The sequence below is a fragment of the Nannobrachium achirus genome (assembly GCF_963921795.1).
Source record: "Nannobrachium achirus genome assembly, chromosome: 19".
NCBI classification, from domain to species: domain Eukaryota; kingdom Metazoa; phylum Chordata; class Actinopteri; order Myctophiformes; family Myctophidae; genus Nannobrachium; species Nannobrachium achirus.
In genome coordinates, this window is record NC_137826.1 from 39,569,375 (window position 1) to 39,592,191 (window position 22,817).

Here is a 22,817-nt window from a genome sequence, read left to right on the forward strand (position 1 = left end):
ACCTTTCGAGAAACCTCCATGTTTTATGCCAGCTTCTCTACCCCTGAGCCACCATCACACCTAATAAGATCCTTTACTCTAGCCTACCTATCTATCTAACATTATATTGATCAATTAATCGATAGCTTAATGGCTGTCTTTGCCACAAACACATAATAGGCAAAACTCAAATTGAAAAACGAATTTACATGATGATCTTCTTCCCGGATTCAAACTGCCTTACCCAAGGATCAAGACATTACAACACATTGATTCTACCACCAAGCCATGGTAACTCTATAATTGTTTGTAAAACACACACATACATCCTTCTGAGTACATTTGCAGAGCATCAGTCTGTCTCCTCCTCCTTTTAATAAAATGTAGTCAGCCCATATAACACAAACACAACATAAAAAACTAAGCTGAAATAAATAGCGTAGCATAGCTGAATGGTTAGGGAGCCTGCCTGGGAAACCAGAGCCTCTAGTTGGCCCTGGTTCAATTCCAGGCCAAGGTAGCAATGTCAATGTTTGTCCGTGAGCAAAACTCTTAGCCCCTAATTTCTCACGCGCTCTATGTGGGCAGCGAATCAGCTAGGTTAGGAAAATACTTAATTTCCTGACGAAATAGGTGTAGGCCTATATAATATATACTGCTCAAAAGAATTAAGGGAACAAAATGTTCCCTTAATTATTTGAGCAGTACTACAGTATACTATACTCAAATAAATTCAAATAAATTAAGGGAACATTTTGTTCCCTTCATTTCTTTGAGCAGTATATATATATATTAATTCAAATGAGCTGTCTTGAGGGGTTCAGAGTCTTGCCCAAGGACTCTTCGACATTAACTCAGGGGGAGCCCAGATTCGAACTGGGAACCCTTCGGGAACCCTTCGTGCTCTAATAACAGTTTCTCTACCCCTGAGCTATGCCGCCCCATAAACAATAATAGAAAGTATGTAGTCTAGTACTTAACCACTGACCATTTGAAATACAAACAGCAACAAGGCAGTGGAGCGCCACTGCCCCTTAGTGGCGGACAGTTGAAAATCACATGACGTGCATGACATCCCTGACATGCTTGATCTGGGCAAATTGCCCCAGGAAATGTGACAATGTCAACCAGTCACGACGGTACTTGCGTGTAGGCCTATGTGTGTGTACATACTGTAGATGAGTTGATTTGACTGATTGTCATTTGACTGGCATTAATTGCATCAGTGTGTCGTAACAGTTTGGGATCGGCTGCTTCCATTAAAGATGGAATTATTGATTTCAAGCTCGTTTCAGGTCGTATATCCTTAAATAAAAAGCCTCTATAACTGTGTTTTCCGTGTGTACAGCCTGTATGAGCTGCTGGTATATGGAGCTGCCTCTGGCACCAACCTAATTAACATCTCATTGTCAGCACAAAACTCCACAGAATGTTTCAATCAGTCACTCTGCTCATAAAGAAAAATATGCGCACACGCACGCACGCACGCACACACGCACACACACATTTACACTACACACACACACACACACACACACACACACACACACACACACACACACACACACACACACACACACACACACAAGGAGACTGCCAGTTTAGCTGTGTGGGCAGCACGCGTTGCCAGCGGAAAAATCAGTAAAATAAATGAGAGTTAAAACATGTAGTGTTGCTGGCTGCTGATCAGCTCCTGGCTGGCTGCAGGCACGTGCACACATAGACATCAAAGGGGGCTTGAGCCAGACCATAAATGCAATTTTTACTGTGGTGAAAGAATTGCAAATGCCCTCTTTCCATGCCATACCTGAAGGCAGCATTCAATAGAATTTCCTTGTCCAAACTCTCCTGAACTTGAATACAGCATCTTACAGTGTGTTGAAAGAATTGCCCTCTCTGTGTAGAAATCCATGCCATTACGCCACATCTCCAGTATTGACATGGTTATGCTTAGTTCAGTGTGCTTCCACCAAAAGGCTCTCTAACATTCTCTGCACATCCCTGGCTGGCTGGGTGTGGTGTGGCGAAGTGTGTGTGTGTGTGTGTGTGTGTGTGTGTGTGTGTGTGTGTGTGTGTGTGTGTGTGTGTGTGTGTGTGTGTGTGTGTGTGTGTGTGTGTGTGTGTGTGTGTGCACTGCAGCCTGTGAAGTTTACACATCAACAGCACAGCAGTCAGTGAGTGCGAATCTCATAGTTCAGCGTGTGGAAGTCTGATTGTTAACCCGGTCTGTGTGAGGAGGAGGAGGTAAACCAAGACACACACAAACCAAGACACATGAAAAGGTGGATTCACGCGACCAGGATGGTTTACCAGCTATAAGCACTATAAAGATAACTATAACTATATCTTTCACCATTGTATTTTTTTTATAGTTGGTGTGAACACTGCCATCCACTTGACTTGTAAAATTGAAAACTATATTTTTTATAGTTATAGTGCTCAGTGTGAATGGCCCTTTAAGGAGGACAGGCCTTTTGTCTTCTAAGAGCCCAACTGATGGCCAATTTTTGGTTGAATCAATTTGAAAACATTTGATTCGATTCCAGTTTCTATTTAAGAACATTTAACGTACAAGCAAAAATAAACACAAACAACGATAGCTAAAATCAGCTAAAACTTTAACGCTATAATGACATGCCTAAAGTAGGGTTACCAGGTCGAAGCAAGGTGGTTGAAATGGGGACACATCGGCTGCATACTGTAAAAAGTCAGATGATGGCCGATATCTGGGTCTGGCTCTTCCAGTGAAGCCAGAGCTGCGTGTCCGTCCGTCTGTCCGCCTCTCTGCTTCCAGCTGTAGCATCATTCCGATGGAATTCTCGGAGGAGAAGTCAGAATGTTTCCATCCATCTGCTGAACAGAGGAAGAATGCCTCTGATGGCTCAGGTCCAGACAATTGGACTCGAGTCATGATGACTCGAGCCGAGTCTGACTCGAGTCACCTATTTGACGACTTGTGACTTGACTCGGACATTAAGGGCAAAAACTTGAGACTCGACTTGACTTGGAAGACAATGACTCCCGACTCGACTCGACTTGAGACACGCTGACTCGGACGACTTGCCGCTACGCCACTCACCAAAGCAGTCGTGAACGCCACGCTAGGTTCACACTTTTATTGATTGATTGATTTGATTGATTGGAGACAGGCATGTAAGCGAGAGCACAAGCACTATGATCAGACTGGGCACCGACCACACACACACACAGCACGAATGGCTACTGCTGCCCCCCAGCCTGATACAGCCACTGCCGGTTCTGCTGCTGCAGTTCCAAAAGTTGTGCAGTTTGCATATAAAAACTTCCACTCCGATGGTAAACAGAGGATCGCTCAATGCAAGATATGCAACGCTAAACTCAAAGACAAAGAGGGAACGACGTCAAACTTTGTCCGCCACTTGAAGACGGCGCATGAAGAGAAGTGAAACCAAACATAAGAACATATATACTGTGATATACTGTCGGTCGTACATTTTTTGAACATTAATAATAAGACAACAATGTCACTCACCACTGTCACGAACGTTGATCTATGACTGCATAAATAATATCCAATTATCCATCATGGTAGCAAGCCTCAGTCTTCCAACACTTTATCACTTTTCATAACATACATCCAGTCGTCAGCAGGGTTAAGAACTTCACTAAATAACTCCCACGCAAAAGCTTTATTCCTTCTCATTTAGCCTCCGACAAGTTTTGCTTAGCTAGAGTTGAATTTAGTCCACTCCACTCTGTTATATTCCAGTTTGTCGCTGGAGTGTGTCGCTGTTACTACATGTCATCTTTTCTTTTGACTCTATGGTCGAAATAATGTCCGTTCGGAAAAGTGAGATTGCCCCGTATCCTTTTGGAACATGGTGGGACCCCAAACAAATGCACGTGTAGTGGAGTATAGGCAGCTAAATTTGTGTCTGATGAGAAATGACATTAATTGCGACCGTAGGTCGCACTTACTACAGAAAGCTCCACCAGGTGTCCGTGCGTCCGTCAGTCAGTCCGTCACACGTCAGACGTCACACTTTTGCCCTGCTCATATCTCCGCAACCGTTGCCCCGATCCATGCCAGATTTTGCACACACACTCCTTACCTGCCAAACTACAACCTCCAAGGACCCCCGGAGTTCCAGGGACCCACAGGTCCCTGGGGGACCCCCAGGTGTAAAAAAAAAATACCAAATGTGCAAAAATGACCAAATGACCACCCCCACGGGGCTGCTCACGGGGAATTCCCGGGGACCACCCACTCCTGCTACTCCAGAACGGATGCAAAAGTGGTGGCGCCCCCAGTGGAGGACCCCCTCCACTGCAGCTCACATAAAATGCCCTAACTCGGCCTAGGAGCGTCCGGGAGAGCCGGGGCCGGTACCTATTCGTCCGCCAAGGCAAGGCGGAGACCCCACCCCTCATTTCTCACATGGCCCTCTTCTAGCGAGACCTACGGTCGCTTATCTCCCGATTAGGGAGTCTTACTGGTATACAGTACTAGTAGTACAAAACAAAGCATGCACGTTAAGATTATTGTGTCTTGTTTGTTTTTGTTTTTAAAGCAATAGGCCTGTAGCAGTATTAAATACATTTAAATAAATGTTGCAAAATGTTGAAAATAAACATTTGTCAAACATGCCATTTCTTTAATGGAGTGTAGCCTTTGCCATCTACCTAGGTTCTAAATGATCAGACATGTAATGGATAAATGAATAGCTTTTAAGCTGTATACTGGTTTAATTCATGCAGAGTTGCAGACTAATCTGCATGGTATTTTTTGACATTTACTTGTTTTTTTTTTACTTGAAGAAAGGTTTCTCTCTTCAAGATATAAACCTGAGATATAACCTGTGACTCGACTTGAAAAGCGTGTGACTTTGTGACTTGACTCGACTTGACTCGACGCGACTTGACATGACAACCTTGTGACTCGACTCGACTTGACTTGACATAACCTTGTGACTCGACCTGACTTGACTTGCCCACAACAGAAAAAACTTGAGACTTGCTTGAGACTTGGACCAAATGACTTGCTACTCGACTTGGACTCGGATCAGAGGGACTTGTACAATTGTCTGCTCAGGTCATCCATCCCACACTGTCTGTATACTAGGGTTATAGGATCCTGTTAGGCAAAGACGTGTGGAGAATGTTAGAGAGGCAGGGGCTGACATTTCTAAAAGGGCCTTTTGGTGAACATATTGAAAATAGCAGACCTCCAAGCTCAGTTGTGAGCTTGGAGGTCGGCTATTTTCGGTACTTGATATCACACTGAACTAGGCATAATCTTGTCAATACTGGAGATGTGGCGTAACGGCATGGATCTCTACACAGAGAGGGCAATTCTTTCAACATAGGATGCTGCAGTTCAGGAGAGTTTGGACAAGGCAATTCTCTTGAATGCTGCCATTCAGGTGTGGCATGGAAAGAGTGCATTTGCATTTCTTTCACCATAGTAAAAACTGCATTCATGGTCTGGAGAGGGCACTTTTTACAGATGGATAAAAGGGCAGGGGCTCAAGCCCCCTTTGATGTCTATGTATGCACGTGCCTGCTGTTAGGAGTTTAACCATTCTGGTCCCTTAATAACGGTTCCTTCTTTACAGTCCAATTCCTTAACGGTTCCCTTTAATGATTCATGTATTTAAAGTGTTTTCTATATAATTTTTGCCTTCGTTATAAATTTTTATGAACACACATTCAGTGATGCATACAGTATTGCCATACATAGTATTGTAGTGGTTCTCAAAGTGAGGTGAACTAATGTGCTTTTGTACACTCTCAGAGTTAAGGTGTAAAAGAAAATACAATAGTATGTGGTCAATTTTGTATGTCTACCATTGGTTTTACTTGCTAGTGCCTCCGTGGCCTCAGGTGGTCCTGGAACCATCTTACGTCAACGATTCCAGCGACGGGAGGATCTGATGAATCATAAGTTAGCATGTCAGGGTTTTGCTATTAAAAGAATTCAGCAAACCACTGATTGGCATGGGCTGTAATGGAAGTCTGTGGACATTCTAAGGAGCTCTGTGGTTGGGCAATTATTTTGTATTCTTTTGTTTTTGTATCTGTTTATTAGTTTTACACATCAGAGATCAGTCACACATAATTGTAAATGTGTGTATACCACACAAGACACAATCCCATATCCCTCCCTCCACCCTTGGAATATAAAATTAAACAGTAAAGGCTCATTCATACTAGGGTGAAATGAGTAGCTCCTCACTTTTTTAGGTGATGGGGTGATGGGGTGATGTCGGAAAGTAAAAGCAGGGACATGTGTCGCAAACCGCGGCTAATGATGTAATGTTGTCGTTTTCTGACTTTAGAAAACTACACAGCGGTGAACTGCCCTTCACCTTCTCTGGAGTATGAATGAGCCTTAAGAATAGAAAAAATACAGAAATAAAACCAACATACAAAGGCTGTTTTGTTGTTGTTGTTTTTTCATAGTCAATGAAGGGCTGCCAAGTTTGAAAGAATTTCTCTGTTGAACCTCGTAATGAAAATCTAAGCTTTTCCAATTTAAGGTCACAACAACAACATATCTGTTCTTGTCTTCAGAGAGGTTCTTAAACAATGTTTAATAGTTGTGCCCCGCAGATGTTAGATATCAATGTAATTGTCTGGCTATAATACTGCTGCTGCTTGCAATGGTTTGATCAAATGCTACCTAGATCAGTGGATCTCACTAAAAAAGAAAATAGCAAATCACTGGCCTAGAGCTGATATGGTTTCCACTTCCTGCAACATCATAGACACAGGTGGCATGGCGTCAACTTTCAGGAGGATGTATTTGCCCTGTAATGGCATGTGGGGAAGTGGGTGCGGTCTTACACGAGATCACAACATCCAATCATAAATCCCGTCTCTTTTTGCTTTTTCCGCAGAGATCGAAGCTAAGGAGGCCTGCGATTGGCTCCGGGCTGCTGGGTTCCCCCAGTATGCACAGCTATACGAAGGTGAGATAACACACACACACACACACACACACACACACACACACACACACACACACACACACACACACACACACACACACACACACACACACACACACAGGGGCGTCACACCAAATTCTGGGCCCTGGGTACAAGGATTCACTGCGGGCCCCCCATGAATGTTAACTATTGAAAAATAGCAGATATACAAGCTCACAGCGCGGCCGCGCTGCGAGCCTGTAGATCTGCTATTTTTGAAAAATCGTGAAAACGTGTGCCAAGAAACCTATGTTTCCATGTCATTGATGCTCAAACTTTTTCATGTGAAGGACCCCCCAGGCCCCATCTCAAAATATTTAGTTCCAGGGACACCCCAGAAGCAAAATTTGCGTTACAAATGTTCACTTAAAAAATACATATATTCAAGGATTTGCGCACATTTTCATGACTTTTCAAAAATAGCAGATCTACAAGCTCGCAGCGCGGCACTCGGTGCCGCGCTGTGAGCTTGTATATCTGCTATTTTTCAATAGCTAAAGTTACAAGGGCCCCTCCACCTTGGGCCCTGGTAACTCAGTCCCACTTTCCTGCCCCTTGTGACGCCCCTGCACACACAGATCGTTCAGTAGGTGCAGTCTAAAGTCCAGCATTTACACATTATGTTTAGCCAGAGAACAGCTCATTCAAATCTCTCTCCTCCCCCTCTCTCTCTCTCTCTACCATCCCTGTCTTCTGGGTGACTACGGTTTATTTCCTGTCCAAAGGAGGGGGTCATGGGAAAGGCCTTGTTATCACTACTGGGACACTCACAGCCCTCCTCTCCTCTCCTCTCCTCTCCTCTCCTCTCCTCTCCTCTCCTCTCCTCTCCTCTCCTCTCCTCTCCTCTCCTCTCCTCTCCTCTCCTCTTTTCTCCTCCCTTCTCCTCTCCCATCTCTCCCCTCTCCTCCCCTCCCCTCCCCTCTCCTCCCCTCCCCTCCCCATTCTGTCTTGTGTCATTTCTCTCTCCCTCTCTTGCAGTGGTGTAAAGTAACTAAGTACATTTACTTAAGTACTGTACTTAAATAACATTTTGAGCTATTTGTACTTTACTTGAGTATTTCCAAGTTTCAATACTTTTACTTCTAATCCACTACGTCTCGGATCCAAATATTGTACTTTTACTCCATTACATTTATTTGAAAACTTTAGTTACTAGTTACTATGCAGATATAAATTATAATATTACAAAACATACATTAACCACTTTAGCCCTATCTTATACTTATAGGCTATTTGAAAATAGCCGATCTACAAGCTCACAAGCTGTGAGCTTGTAGATCTGCTCAAACATTTTGTACTTTTACTTTTGGTACTTGCCAATACTTTCATACTTTTACTCAAGTACATTTTGAATTCCGGACTTTCACGTAACAGAGTATTTCTATTTTGCAGTATTGATACTTTTAATTAAGTAAAACATGTGAGTACTTTTTCCACCACTGCTCTCTTGTCGTCCATCCTCTCCTCTCTCTCTCTCTCTCTCTCTCTCTCTCTCTCTCTCTCTCTCTCTCTCTCTCTCTCTCTCTGGAGGCATTCATTCATGTGATGATCATCTGCTCTCATGCAGCTGAGGAACAAACAGGAAGCAGCCCCCGTAATCTAAGAATTAGAGCCCTCTGCTCTGGTCTGCTCTGGTCTGGTCCCCCGTTTGGTTGCCTGGGGTTGTGTTATAAGCATGCATGCACTCACAACAAAGGGAACAAACAAAAACTGCAACCTGAAACTTTGTATTGAGTGCCAACTCTTTCCTCCAAAGATATAATATTGCTTGGTATTGCATACACTCGGATGATGTAGAGGGGGGTGGGTTGCTTGGCATTGCGTACTCCTGGACGGGTAGAGGGGGCAGTGGCGTCAGTTCAGCAAAAGCTGAGGTATGGCAACATGACTGGTGTCTTGTGAAGGCGTGCGTGCAAGACACCAGTCATGTTGCCATACCTTAGCAACAGGCATGATGAATTTATTTTAAGAAGTACATTTAATGTTTCCCCCTGTATACGACCCCAGGGGTCCTTGGGGGGGTTCCAGTAAAATGTGTTAATACAGCATCACAATCATTTTAACCCCTTTATCCATTTGTACGTTGGTTATTCAGAAATCCCATCTACATTAGTGTGTGAAGTGAGCGGTGCTCTTCATCAAGCGTGGGTTGGGTGGGTATGTCTGTGGAGGACCAGGGCAGGGTGTGGAGCTGGGAGGAGTGTAGCAGGTCTGGGGAGCATCACTGGTGGGTGGAGGAGTCTGGGATGGGCTGGGTGGGGCTGGGTGTGTGTGTGGAGGTCAGTACTGTGTGTGTGTGTGTGTGTCAAGGAAAATTCCAACTGGCAGATTCGTTGCACCATGGGTGACAAACTGCAGCCGGAAGTTTGGTAGAATGCATTGGAGTCAGTGGAAGCCTGTGGACCCGCTCATGAACAAACACTCTCTCTGAACAATTGAGACCTTTATAACATACTCAGCTCAGGAAAATAAAAGAAGGCATGTCACACATTATTTTCTGCTGTATTGATTTTCGATTATTATTGCACTCTGTGTCATTTTAAAGTGGTTTCTAAAGAGCACAAAGTGTGTTTCTGAACTTGCCAAGTATCGCGAGACTGTCCACTGTTTCCTGTCTGGCAACCAAATCTTGCGATACTTACAGTATTTACTGTTATAATGATTTAATTATATACTGTGCACATCGAAAAGCAAGTGATTGTAAAAATACCTGTGATATGTCTTCTTTTTCTTGAACCGATTATATGACAAAGGTCTCAGTCGTTCATAAATAGTGTTTGTTCATGAGCTGATCTAGCCGGCTCCATTCACTGACATGTATTTCATCACACTTCCGGTGTGAGTTTTGGGACCCATGGTGCGCCATGGCCGGTCATGGCTCATGCCCGGTGGTCACGTGTTTCCCTACCTCCTAAAATACCATGGTGTGTGTAGTTTATAGAAGACACACAGGAAGTTGTCATCAACCTAGTAGGATGTCCTGTTTGTTTAGAGTGCATCATCATCACACTGTAGTCTGACTCTACTGAGTCAGAGGATACATGATGTCCACCGCTGATCATATCAGGAGGATATATTTAAAACAGTAGTGAGTCACTCCTTCTACTTCAAACGGTGTGTGTGTGTGTGTGTGTGTGTGTGTGTGTGTGTGTGTGTGTGTGTGTGTGTGCATGCGTGCGTGTGTGCGTACATGTGTGTATGCGTCAAACATGTCAGTCATGCTGCTGTCTCTGTCATATATGGGCATAAAATGGACGCAGATAGCCAGATATCTCCATATATGGACATAAATGGACAGAGGCAAACAGATGGTCAAAGATCTCCATATATGGGCATAAAATGGACGCAGACAGACAGATACAGATATCTCCATATATGGGCATAAATGGACACAGGCAAACAGATGTTCAAAACGGGTCCTATGACAACAGGTATAATGAGGTTTGCATTAAAGGGGGAACCGGCACTGTGTCTGCAACACAGTTGGAGGCACAGACAGATACTCCATATATGGGCATAAAATGGACGCAGATAGACAGATATCTCCATATATGGGCATAAAATGGACCCAGAACTATAACTGCAGTGATCTCCATATATGGACATAAAATGGACGCCGACAGACAGACAGACAGACAGATACAGATATCTCCATATATGGGCATAAATGGACACAGGCAAACAGATGTTCAAAACGGGTCCTATGGGCATAAAATGGACACAGATAGCCAGATATCTCCATATATGGACATAAATGGACAGCGGCAAACAGATGGTCAAAGATCTCCATATATGGGCATAAAATGGACGCAGACAGACAGATACAGATATCTCCATATATGGGCATAAATGGACACAGGCAAACAGATGTTCAAAACGGGTCCTATGACAACAGGTATAATGAGGTTTGCATTAAAGGGGGAACCGGCACTGTGTCTACAACACAGTTGGAGGCACAGACAGATACTCCATATATGGGCATAAAATGGACGCAGATAGACAGATATCTCCATATATGGGCATAAAATGGACCCAGAACTATAACTGCAGTGATCTCCATATATGGACATAAAATGGACGCCGACAGACAGACAGACAGACAGATACAGATATCTCCATATATGGGCATAAATGGACACAGGCAAACAGATGTTCAAAACGGGTCCTATGACAACAGGTATAATGAGGTTTGCATTAAAGGGGGAACCGGCACTGTGTCTGCAACACAGTTGGAGGCACAGACAGATACTCCATATATGGGCATAAAATGGACGCAGATAGACAGATATCTCCATATATGGGCATAAAATGGACCCAGAACTATAACTGCAGTGATCTCCATATATGGACATAAAATGGACGCCGACAGACAGACAGACAGACAGACAGACAGACAGACAGATACAGATATCTCCATATATGGGCATAAATGGACACAGGCAAACAGATGTTCAAAACGGGTCCTATGACAACAGGTATAATGAGGTTTGCATTAAAGGGGGAACCGGCACTGTGTCTGCAACACAGTTGGAGGCACAGACAGATACTCCATATATGGGCATAAAATGGACGCAGATAGACAGATATCTCCATATATGCACGGGCATAAAATGGACCCAGAACTATAACTGCAGTGATCTCCATATATGGACATAAAATGGACGCCGACAGACAGACAGACAGATACAAATATCTCCATATATGGGCATAAATGGACACAGGCAGACAGATGGTCAAAACGGGTCCTATGACCAGGTAAAAAACAGGTATAATGGGGTTTGCATTAAAGGGCGGGGCATTCATTCCCTATTTACATTGTTCCGAGTTGGCCAGGTCGCCGACTAGACGCTGGGCCGCCCGAAGGGCGGCCCAGCTTCTAGTCTATCTATAAATGCGAGAAGTCTCTGCGTGTGTGTGTGTGTGTTTGTAATCCGCGTATCTCGAGAACCGTTCGTCCCACCGGCTTCAGATTCGGCACGCGCGTTCCCCGCCGCGGCACGGAGTGCAGTGCCGGGTCTCGACCCGACCCGACGCGCGGTTTTCCCAAACCGGCGCGAAACGCTCGGAATCTCCTTATGCGGGGTTGATTGTTGACATCAGGCTGTTTCTGAGGAAATCGGCGAAAGCTCTGACTCATTGTGACATCACTTCATAAAAGGCTCTGACATCACGTACGCCACATGAGTCAACAAAAAATCTCTGTGAGTGTGTATGTATGTAGGTAATCCACGTATCTCGAGAACCGTTCGTCCCACGGGCACGCGCGTTCTCCATATGGGCATAAAATGAATGCCCCCATATGAGAACCGTTCGTCCCACGGGCACGCGCGTTCCGTCCCACGGGCACGCGCGTTCTCCATATATGGGCATAAAATGAATGCCCCCATATATGGGCATAAAATGGATAAAGGGACACAGACAGACAGATTCAGAGATCTCCGAGAACCGTTCGTCCCACGGGCACGCGCGTTCCGTCCCACGGGCATGCGCGTTCTCCATATATGGGCATAAAATGAATGCCCCCATATATGGCCACGGCACGGAGTGCAGTGCCGGGTCTCGACCCGACCCGACGCGCGGTTTTCCCAAACCGGCGCGAAACGTTCGGAATCTCCTTATGCGGGGTTGATTGTTGACATCAGGCTGTTTCTGAGGAAATCGGCGAAAGCTCTGACTCATTGTGACATCACTTCATAAAAGGCTCTGACATCACGTACGCCACATGAGTCAACAAAAAATCTCTGTGAGTGTGTATGTATGTAGGTAATCCACGTATCTCGAGAACCGTTCGTCCCACGGGCACGCGCGTTCTCCATATGGGCATAAAATGAATGCCCCCATATGAGAACCGTTCGTCCCACGGGCACGCGCGTTCCGTCCCACGGGCACGCGCGTTCTCCATATATGGGCATAAAATGAATGCCCCCATATATGGGCATAAAATGGATAAAGGGACACAGACAGACAGATTCAGAGATCTCCGAGAACCGTTCGTCCCACGGGCACGCGCGTTCCGTCCCACGGGCACGCGCGTTCTCCATATATGGGCATAAAATGAATGCCCCCATATATGGGCATAAAATGGATAAAGGGACACAGACAGACAGATTCAGAGATCTCCATATATGGGCGTGAAATGGACGCAAATAGACAGATATCTCCATATATGGGCATATATGGGCAGACGTACGCCACATGAGTCAACAAAAAATCTCTGTGAGTGTGTATGTATGTAGGTAATCCGCGTATCTCGAGAACCGTTCGTCCCACGGGCACGCGCGTTCTCCATATATGGGCATAAAATGAATGCCCCCATATGAGAACCGTTCGTCCCACGGGCACGCGCGTTCTCCATATATGGGCATAAAATGAATGCCCCCATATATGGGCATAAAATGGATAAAGGGACACAGACAGACAGATTCAGAGATCTCATACGGCATAAAGGGACACAGACAGACACACAGACAGACGGATACAGAGATCTCCATAAATGGGCATAAAATGGACGCAAATGGCATATATGGGCATAAAATTTACGCAGAATCACAAAGATCTCCATATACGGGCATAAAGGGACACAGACAGACAGATTCAGAGATCTCCATATATGGGCGTGAAATGGACGCAAATAGACAGATATCTCCATATATGGGCATATATGGGCATAAAATGGACCCAGAACTATATCTGCAGTGATCTCCATATATGGACATAAAATGGACGCTGACAGACAGACAGATAACAGATATCTCCATATATGGGCATAAATGGACACAGGCAAACAGATGGTCAAAACGGGTCCTATGACAACAGGTATAATGGGGTTTGCATTAAAGGGCGGGGCATTCATTCCCTATTTACGTTGTTCCGAGTTGGCCAGGTCGCCGACTAGACGCTGGGCCGCCCGAAGGGCGGCCCAGCTTCTAGTAATAATAATAAGAATAAGAATGCATTTTATTTGGAGACGCCTTTCAATACACCCAAGGTCACCGTTCAGTGCATATAGAAAAAAACATGACATTCCCAAAAAAAATGCAACTACCGGTATATGAATATAGTTAACTCTTTTAGTGCTAAAACCGAACAATTTCGGTTCTTTTTTTCAATCCAATACAATATATATTTTGCTATTTTACTTACCCTGAGCTGCTTGCAGAGACGTGGGTGGTCCTGGCTCGTCCATCGCTTTCCAACGAGCCATTCTACAAGTTCCGACAATTTATTTTATTCCATTGAAAATGGTTTAGAATAAAGTTTAGAGCCCCCCCCCCAAAAAAAACGATATTTTTGCGCGACGTATCCGAGGTACCAAAACCGAACAATTTCGGTTTCTTTAATAAAATGAATTAAATAATCGGAGGCCTCAATGAAGCCTGACTCAATTTTTTCATCCAGGCCGCCTTCCGCGCTCTCTTTCCACCGGCCCGTAATCGGGTAACGCCGCCGCATCGCGCCGCCTAATCCAATACATTGTCACATCTTTAGAGCCCCTTTTCTCTCAACTGTGTTCCTAGGGCAGCGAAAACGTTTTTTTTTTGCGGCTAAATAGCCTCAGATCGGGCTTCAAAAAAAAAAAAAAAAGCCGATAGCTAACTGTTAGCTCACTTCCTCCGGTTCACGTTCATAACACTGTTTGCAGTGAAAACCCAAGGCACTTCTGCCTGGGTACCCCGGATGTTATAGCGAAGCCCTATGGGGAAATGTCTGGCACTTTAGCGGCCTCTTGTGGCCCCTGGCAGTTAACAAGTTAAGATACTGTAGATAAAATCTGTCTCTCTCTCTCTCTCTTTCTCCCTCTCTCTCTCTCTCTCTCTCTCTCTCTCTCTCTCTCTCTCTCTCTTTCTCAGATTCTCAGTTTCCCATTGACATTTCCTCGGTGAAGAGGGACCACGACTTCCTGGACAGGGACTTGGTTGAGCCCCTGTGTCGGTAAGAATGCAACACGCACACGCACACACACACACACACACACACACACACACACACACACACACACACACACACACACACACACACACACACACACACACACACACACACACACACATTTGCCAGGGCCAAACCCATCCCATTCCAATGCTGACATCAAACCTTCCATATAGTGTTCAAGACTTCCATTTCCTTGGATATCCTGTGCTCCTCTCTCTCTGGCTGGGTTTCCAGAGCACCCCTCCCCAGGGCCTGGCACTCTGATCCCAGACAGAAGATGCTTCATTAATGAACATAGAGTTAGACCATCCCAACTGGAGCCATTATGGAGGCCAAATGGTACATGAATCCTACAAATGGTCTCCTACTGTAAGTCAGTGGTTCTAAACCAGGGGTCTTCAACAGATTGGCTATTTTTTTTTTTTTTTTACAAATTGGTCAATGTTTAATTTGTCATTTTAGAGGTATTAAAAATGCCTTGAATTGTGCGTACCCTCTATACATACACTTAAACTTTATGTTTGTTTGTTTAATGTTGAGTTAGAAAACAATGTTGCACATTAAGTTAATCCCTGACCCACAGGTTGAGAACCACTGTCCTAAGTGTGGGCGTTGGCAGATCTCACAAGCGTCCTGTGTTTACTGGTGCTAGATCCCATGAGTGTGTGTTTCTGGGACAGAGAAGGGTCGTTAATAAAGTAGATTTTCTCCTAATTTGTCTCTCTGAAAAAGGCAATTTTAGTATGAAAATCAAGGGAATATTGTATGGCGTGTGACGATGGGGTCCAATATTTAGTTCAGTGTCCATGAGGCTAAAGAATGGTCCAGAAGATGTGTTCACGTTCACTCTCCCATTGGAAATAACAGACAGAAAATAACATATTTTCTTTCATACCAGATTTATAGTGCTACTGTTTTAAATCTGTTGTATCCCTGTGGGTGTATCTCTTTTTCTCCTCGCAAATATAACATTTGAGAACCACAAATAACTCGTATTCGCCACAGGGTCTTAGTAATACATATTCTGAAGAAAACATGGAGACTCTGACATTCAGCAATTGGGTCTTATGATCAAAATAAGAATATCGTCACTGTCGGGCAGAAACCTCGTATCTCCAAGTTTCAAATTTGTAAATATTTTCGCAAAGTAAAGCCTTGCTTCACCATACAAGGCCGTTGCACAAAAGTAGTGAAAACAGCACATCTACAAAGATGTGCTGTTTTCACTAGTTTACATCATTTTACAAATGATAAATACAAAACAAACGGTTTTGGACATACAAGGTTTCCACGCGACAACGGCGATATAATGGTGTGCAGATATTTGCCACGGACAAGGCTGAGTCTTTGCCACAGATACATTGATGACCCCTGTGGAGATGGCATGTCTTTGCTTTTATTTTGTCTGGGTCCTGGAGGACCGGAGCTCTGATCTCAGACCAGGGTCCCCAGAGACGGCAGCTCTAAGCCCTTCTTCATCAGACGTCTGACTGAGTCACTTAATGAGGTCCCTCTACCATACTGTAATCCCCGGTCTCCTCTCTCTCTCTCTCTCTCTCTCTCTATGCCCTTTGATCTGCCTCAGCCCCCTTCACCATCACTAACACTGAAGGGTAGGGGGTGGGGGTATGATGTTCGTTTTTTTGAGTTTGGGGAAATTGGTTTCCACCCGACATAGACGGCATGTGTGTATGGATGGGACGTTACGCGACATTATCGTTTATCGTGATGAAAAACACTAATATATTGTGATATCGTCCTCAGTCATGCACTGGGATCAATTCACCTTTTATTTGCCGAGCTGCATATCTGAGCTGCATATCCGCATATATTATATTATATACGTTCTTTTTTCACTCTCTATCAAATGAATTTGCCAAATAATAGCCGATCTACAAGCTCACAACGTGACGAGTTGTGAGCTTGTAGATCTGAAATCTTTTGGCAAATGTTCCGCCCCAGGATAATGTATTTTGATTATCGCGATAATATCGTAAAACACGATTTCTTTTGTCACAATAATCGTGATATGACATTTTCATATCATCCCATCCCTATATATGTGTTTTGGCAGTCCATGAGTTATTGGTGTAGTCTGGTTCTGTCTATCACTCTGTCACTATATGCCTCCTCTCCTCTCTCCTCTCTTCTCTCTCTCTCTCTCTCTCTCTCTCCTCTCCTTGGCGGCACACAGGGCGTGGTAATAATAGCATTCGTGTCATAGAACGCACATCAGACCCCCTGGAGTGCCGACCACAAGGCCATAAACACTCAATGAGCTCTGTTACACCATCTCTCTCTCTCTCTCTCTGTCTCTCTCTCTCTCTCTCTCTCTTTCACACACTTCAGCCACAACCCGCTTTTATACAGCATTATTCCTCCCCCCTCCCCCCTTTCAGTTCTGTGGGAAGTTTTTGAAGTGTTCGCATAGCAGTTGATGCTATGCACTCCGCCCCGGGAGGAATTGTTCAACACTTGAACCCTAGCATCACCCAATTATCACTATTCTGGGAGGATTGTTTGCCATAAATAGCCATTCTACGCATCTATGAGCTTGTCCATGAGCTTGTAGATTTTCTGTGTATTTTCTGAAAGTGACCTTTACTCAGGTATCTAGTTTGTCGCCGCCTGACCTGCCGTTCTACAGTGGTGCATCATATGATAGCTGTAATGTACTGCAAGACACACGGACGGACGGAGGACGGTTGACATGGCGCTTTGTCGCCACACGCTGTCATTTTCCCCATGTTATATTTGGAACAAAAAAAGCCAACGCGCCATCTGCCCCGTGTTTACTTTGTCTGAACGTAGGAAATGTAAACAGTGAACAATGAAAGCCATGCCCACGTTGCTATTAGAGGAAAAAGAAGAAGAAGGAAAAAAAAAACACTTACCCGTTATTGACAGAAAGGTCATAATGTGCTGTAGACGTGTAAAACCCCCTCACAAAAACATGTTTTAGCCACAGTGAAATGATGGCTGACTTTGGGGTTTTCTCTTGAACAGTAACTAGGCGTAGTTTGTTGTCTGAGTACGGTAGTCAGTATGTATTTATGCTGCCCTCTGATAAGAGGCTTGTCTGTCGTACGGTCGCTGTACCCGCTCCAAATGTGTAACGAGAGAAGCCTCTACTACTGTGTGCCGTTGAATGGCGGTCATTATGCAGTCATTCTGACTCTAAGCTTGGATCTTTTACAATCAACCCTTAACCACACAAAGCGTTGTATAGTTGTGAGCTTGTGCATCTGTTATTTCTGGTGAATGTTTGCCCAGAGAAAAGGGATGTTAGTGTTCCAGGGTCCTTATACACGCATCATGGATTTAAGTTTTTTATCCCTTATTATTTTAAGATTAGAGCATTAAAGTGAAGTGATTTAGAAGCATCTTCTATAAAATCCTAATATTTAAAGGTAGGGTAAGTGATTTCATGTAATTAAAATAATAACAAAACTTCCGATAGTAGTTACTATAGAGTGTTCAGTGTCCATTTGCATCCCTATTCTGGGGGGAATGTTCACCAAAAATAGCCTATATATGAGATCACAACGCGCCACTTTTTGTGAGCTTGTAGATCTGCTATCTTTGGTGAAGAGACTTGGGGCCCTATTTTCGTCCATTCCTTACCCCTTATCCCTAAACTTCTTTGTCTTTTTTACTATTTAAAAAAAAAATCGAAATAGTTCAAATAGCTGATGTACAAGCTCAAAACGTGTTGATGTAGATTGGATGTAGAAAATGTGTTTTGAAAATAGTAAAAAAAAGGCAAGATGGGCATAAGGGGTAAGGCATGGACTAAATAAATATAGCTCTCGTTGTACTGTAGGCCGAAAAAGAACGTACCAAGTAAAGTTGACCTCAGGTCTAGTATAGAGGGTCTAAGTGGCTAAACTGAAGTGACATTGATAAATTCCAAATATACCTGGACTTGCGTCATCCACCCTACAAGGGCTCATCCTAGGGGAGGAGGAGGATGAGGTGGGGTCCTGGAGTTCCAGAGAGAAGAGAGACAGGGGGAGGGGGGGGGGGGGCGTTTGAGGCCAGTGGGGCCCCGGGGGAAAGGAATATGATACACTGTGGTTCTCTTCAACGCACTAACAGCTAATTATGTTATTTTCTATTCTTGTTGCGTTTGGTTCTCAGCTGCTCCTGACCAAGAGCCTTTGAAAAGAAACAGAGTTATGTCGTCACGCTTTGATCTCAAAACGCCACACGATCACATGGCTCCTTTATTTATGGAGTGTGTGCTTCATAAACACTGAATATAAATGGAGTTCAAAGCTGGAGCTACGCGATAGGGCAGTGGTTCTCAAAGTGGGTGCTGTGACCTAAGTCCAGGGGTGCCTCTCAGAATACTTTGATAGTGTCTGGAATTCATCAATATGACTTTGGTTTAACCACTTAGTGAAATAGATCTGAGCCTGTACCTTGTGTGTTTTTCTTCGATCTACACCAAATCTCTTCACCAAAAACAACAGACCCACAAGCTGCAGGGCGTCACAGGGCGTCACACGATCAGCTTGTAGATCTGTTGTTTAGGGATGCTGGGTTTCAAGCGGTTACTTCAAGTATACATTTATTTTCTGTCCTAAAATAGAAATGGATATTGTCTCCAGTTTTCCTCTTGGCACACTCTTGGCATATTGTATCTTTAGGTGAAATAGTATTTATATGACATAAATATAAGGTGCTATAAGCCAGGGGTGTCGTGGTTGATTTACAGGGATTCCCTGAGCCAACCATGCAGTAGGGTGTTTGGAACTATTGGTCGCCTCACCGAGGGCAAGCGCTACTTTGGCATTCTTCTTGTTCTTGTTGTTATCTCTGAATTACATCAAAACAAATGTAAGCTGGGTTTGGCAATAACTTATTGAATATTGAAGAATATTGAGTATATTAATTCTCTGTTTATGATGAAAGTATTATATGATCGATTGATTGATTGATTGATTGATTGATTGATTGATTGATTGAATGCTGCTGTCAGAAATGTAAACAGCTGAAGATACAGTCTCACATTAAAACTGTAAGGATAACACAAGAAAGTCCTGGGGACTTGTTTCCATTTTGGTCCTGTATTCAATTCACCAACATAGCATGAAAGACAATTTACACAATAATGCATGTCATCAACAAACACTATATGTACAGGTGGGAATTTATATGTATCTCCCCTTGTGGTCTCCTGATAGATGTTTACATTTTTTGTCTGGACAATTTTGAAAGAAACCAGCTTCCTGTACCCATGAGCTGTATCCTGATTTGAAACGATTGTTGTTGAGTTTCCTCAAGCTTGTGCATTTAAATGTTTGTGTGCGTGTGCGTGTGCGTGTGCATGTGCGTGTGTGTGCGTGTGTGTGCGTGTGTGTGCGTGTGTGTGTGTGTGTGTGTGTGTGCGTGCGTGCGTGCTGTGTGTGTTACAGACGGCTCAACACCCTGAACAAGTGTGCCTCCATGAAACTTGACGTCAGCCACTCCAAGAAGAAAGTAAGTCTGCCATTTTGAATGCTAGCGGTAGCAGGTCTTTTGGTGTGGCGTGGTTTTGAGGTTAGGTTGGTTGGGGTTAGGTTTAGGCATAGTCTCTGTATGGTTAGGGTTTAGGCATATAATCACGCCCACCTGGGCAATAACCAAAGAAAGAGGGAGTCCCATATAGGAACGCTGGCATTTTATTTTGGGGGGGGGGGGGGGGGGGGTTGATGTTGTTTAAGGCAGTGGTTCTCAACCTTTTCAGGCCGCGACCCCCCAAAATAATCATATTTCAACTGGGGACCCCCGCCCTGCACAAGCACTTGGAATTGTAGGAGTTGGCATTACATTTAGTTTGACTCAATATATTCCATTGTGAAAACAATGGATCTACATGCATGTAGCATGTAGATCTGCTGTTTTCACAATTTCCGCCTCTAATATTTGACAATTTGACCAATGTTTGACCACTAAAAAAAGTCTTTAAAGTCCTTTAATTGTCACTTTAGAAAATGTGCAGATACACTTAAACTTTGTTGGTTTGTTTACTGTTGAGTGAGAACACAATGTTGCACATTAAGTTAATCATCCTGGGGAACCCCCCAAAATAATGTGGGAACCCCCCTGTGGGTCCCGAGTCGCGACCCACAGGTTGAGAACCACTGGTGTAAGGGAACATGATGTTCTGTGCGGCCCGGCTGGCAGCCATGAATGGACACATTCATGCTTCTTCCACGCTGTGTGTTTTTGAGTTGAACTCGGTACAGTAACAGGACTGTGTGGGATTCTCTGTTTACTGTTGTACTGTAGGAGCTACAGTACGTGCTTTAAAGCAGTGGTTCTGCAAACCCTGGCCGTGCCAAGGACCCCCGAATTGATATGCATTTGGCTGTGGGACCCCCTCCCATCTGAAAATGTTTGTAAGAGAAGATCTGTTTAAAAAAATATATTTAAACTATATATTTAAACTGTATATTATGTATTCGTAAAGTAAATTAATCTAAATTATTCAGTTTCCAAAAATGTTCAATATTAAAAAGAAAAAGGGAAAAAAGGAGATTGTGGATCTGCTATTTTTGAATGGCCAACGTATAAATGGATGTGGTTGCTGAAATTATTGTGATGCTGGGGATCCCCGAACCCTACTTTGAGAACCAAGGGTTTAAATGAAGGATCCATGTGTTGCAAAAAAGCAACGCAGCCCTTTGACACCCTCTAGTGATGGCTGATGTCTCCCTCTTTCTCCCCCTAATCCAGGGGTCTTCAACAGGTGGTCCGGGACCCCTAGGGGGGTCCTCAGAGTTACTACAGGGGGTCCTCCAAATCTTTGTGTGATAGAAACTTTTTTTCTCCTTTTTTACATTAACCACCCTAGTGTCCATATTCTGAGAACTTTGGCCAAAAATAGCAGATCTACAAGCTTGTAGATCAGCTATTTTCGGCCAAGAGGTTTTGTGTAGAGGGGGTAAAAGAGCAGACTAAGACGGTACAAGTGGTTAATATATCTGAAAACACAAACTGACATGAATCCAAAATACACTGATGATTGTGCTATCAAACAATGAAACTATATGGAGACTATGAAAAAGGTTGTGGGGGTCCCTGCTTCATCTCTCTCTCAACTAAGGGGTCCTCGGCCTGAAAACGTTGAAGACCCCTGCCCTAATCTCTCTCTCCCTCCACCTCCCCATGTCCAGCCTGATGACTCAGACGAAGACGACCCCCTGGCCATCAGCAAGAGGTGGACGTTCGAGTGGAGCAGCCGCCGCTGGTCCCGCCTCCAAGACATCCACTTCCTGTTGGAGGACGGCGACGGAGGAGGAGGGGGAGGGGGGAGCAGCCCCCCGCGGGGGGGAGGAGCCTCAGCGGAGGGGGCGGGAGGCCTCCGCAGCGCCACCAGCAGAGAGAGCGTCCTGACGGAGCTCAGCGAGCAGGAGGTCACCGAGATCTCCTCCATGCACAGCGAGGACTCCATCCTGCCCGACTCGGTGTCCATGGCCTCCCTGTCCGCCTCCTACCACCACCACACTCCTACCAGGTTAGTAGAGTTCCTACCACCACCACACTCTAACCACCAGGTTAGTAGAGTTCCTATCACCACCACACTCCCACCAGGTTAGTAGAGTTCCTACCACCACCACACTCTAACCACCAGGTTAGTAGAGTTAGTTCCTATCACCACCACACTCCCACCAGGTTAGTAGAGTTCCTACCACCACCACACTCTGCCTACCAGGTTAGTAGAGTTAGTTCCTATCACCACCACACTGCCCACCAGGTTAGTAGAGTTAGTTCCTATCACCACCACACTCCCACCAGGTTAGTAGAGTTAGTTCCTATCACCACCACACTCCCACCAGGTTAGTAGAGTTAGTTCCTATCACCACCACACTCCCACCAGGTTAGTAGAGTTAGTTCCTATCACCACCACACTCTAACCACCAGGTTAGTAGAGTTAGTTCCTATCACCAC

At 44.5% G+C, this 22,817-nt stretch overlaps 1 protein-coding gene across 1 annotated transcript in view; it reads left to right on the plus strand.

The window, feature by feature from the left end:
- The window catches only part of LOC308304819 (stAR-related lipid transfer protein 13-like), a gene marked incomplete at its 3' end in the record, with an annotated part of 58,132 nt that overhangs the window by 21,488 nt on the left and 13,827 nt on the right, over positions 1–22,817 (plus strand). The window contains exons 2-5 of the mRNA XM_080749448.1: positions 6,858–6,929; positions 14,798–14,879; positions 20,300–20,363; positions 22,043–22,383. Coding sequence (XP_080605574.1) covers positions 6,858–6,929; positions 14,798–14,879; positions 20,300–20,363; positions 22,043–22,383 — 559 coding nt within the window. The remainder of the gene's footprint in view (positions 1–6,857; positions 6,930–14,797; positions 14,880–20,299; positions 20,364–22,042; positions 22,384–22,817) is intronic.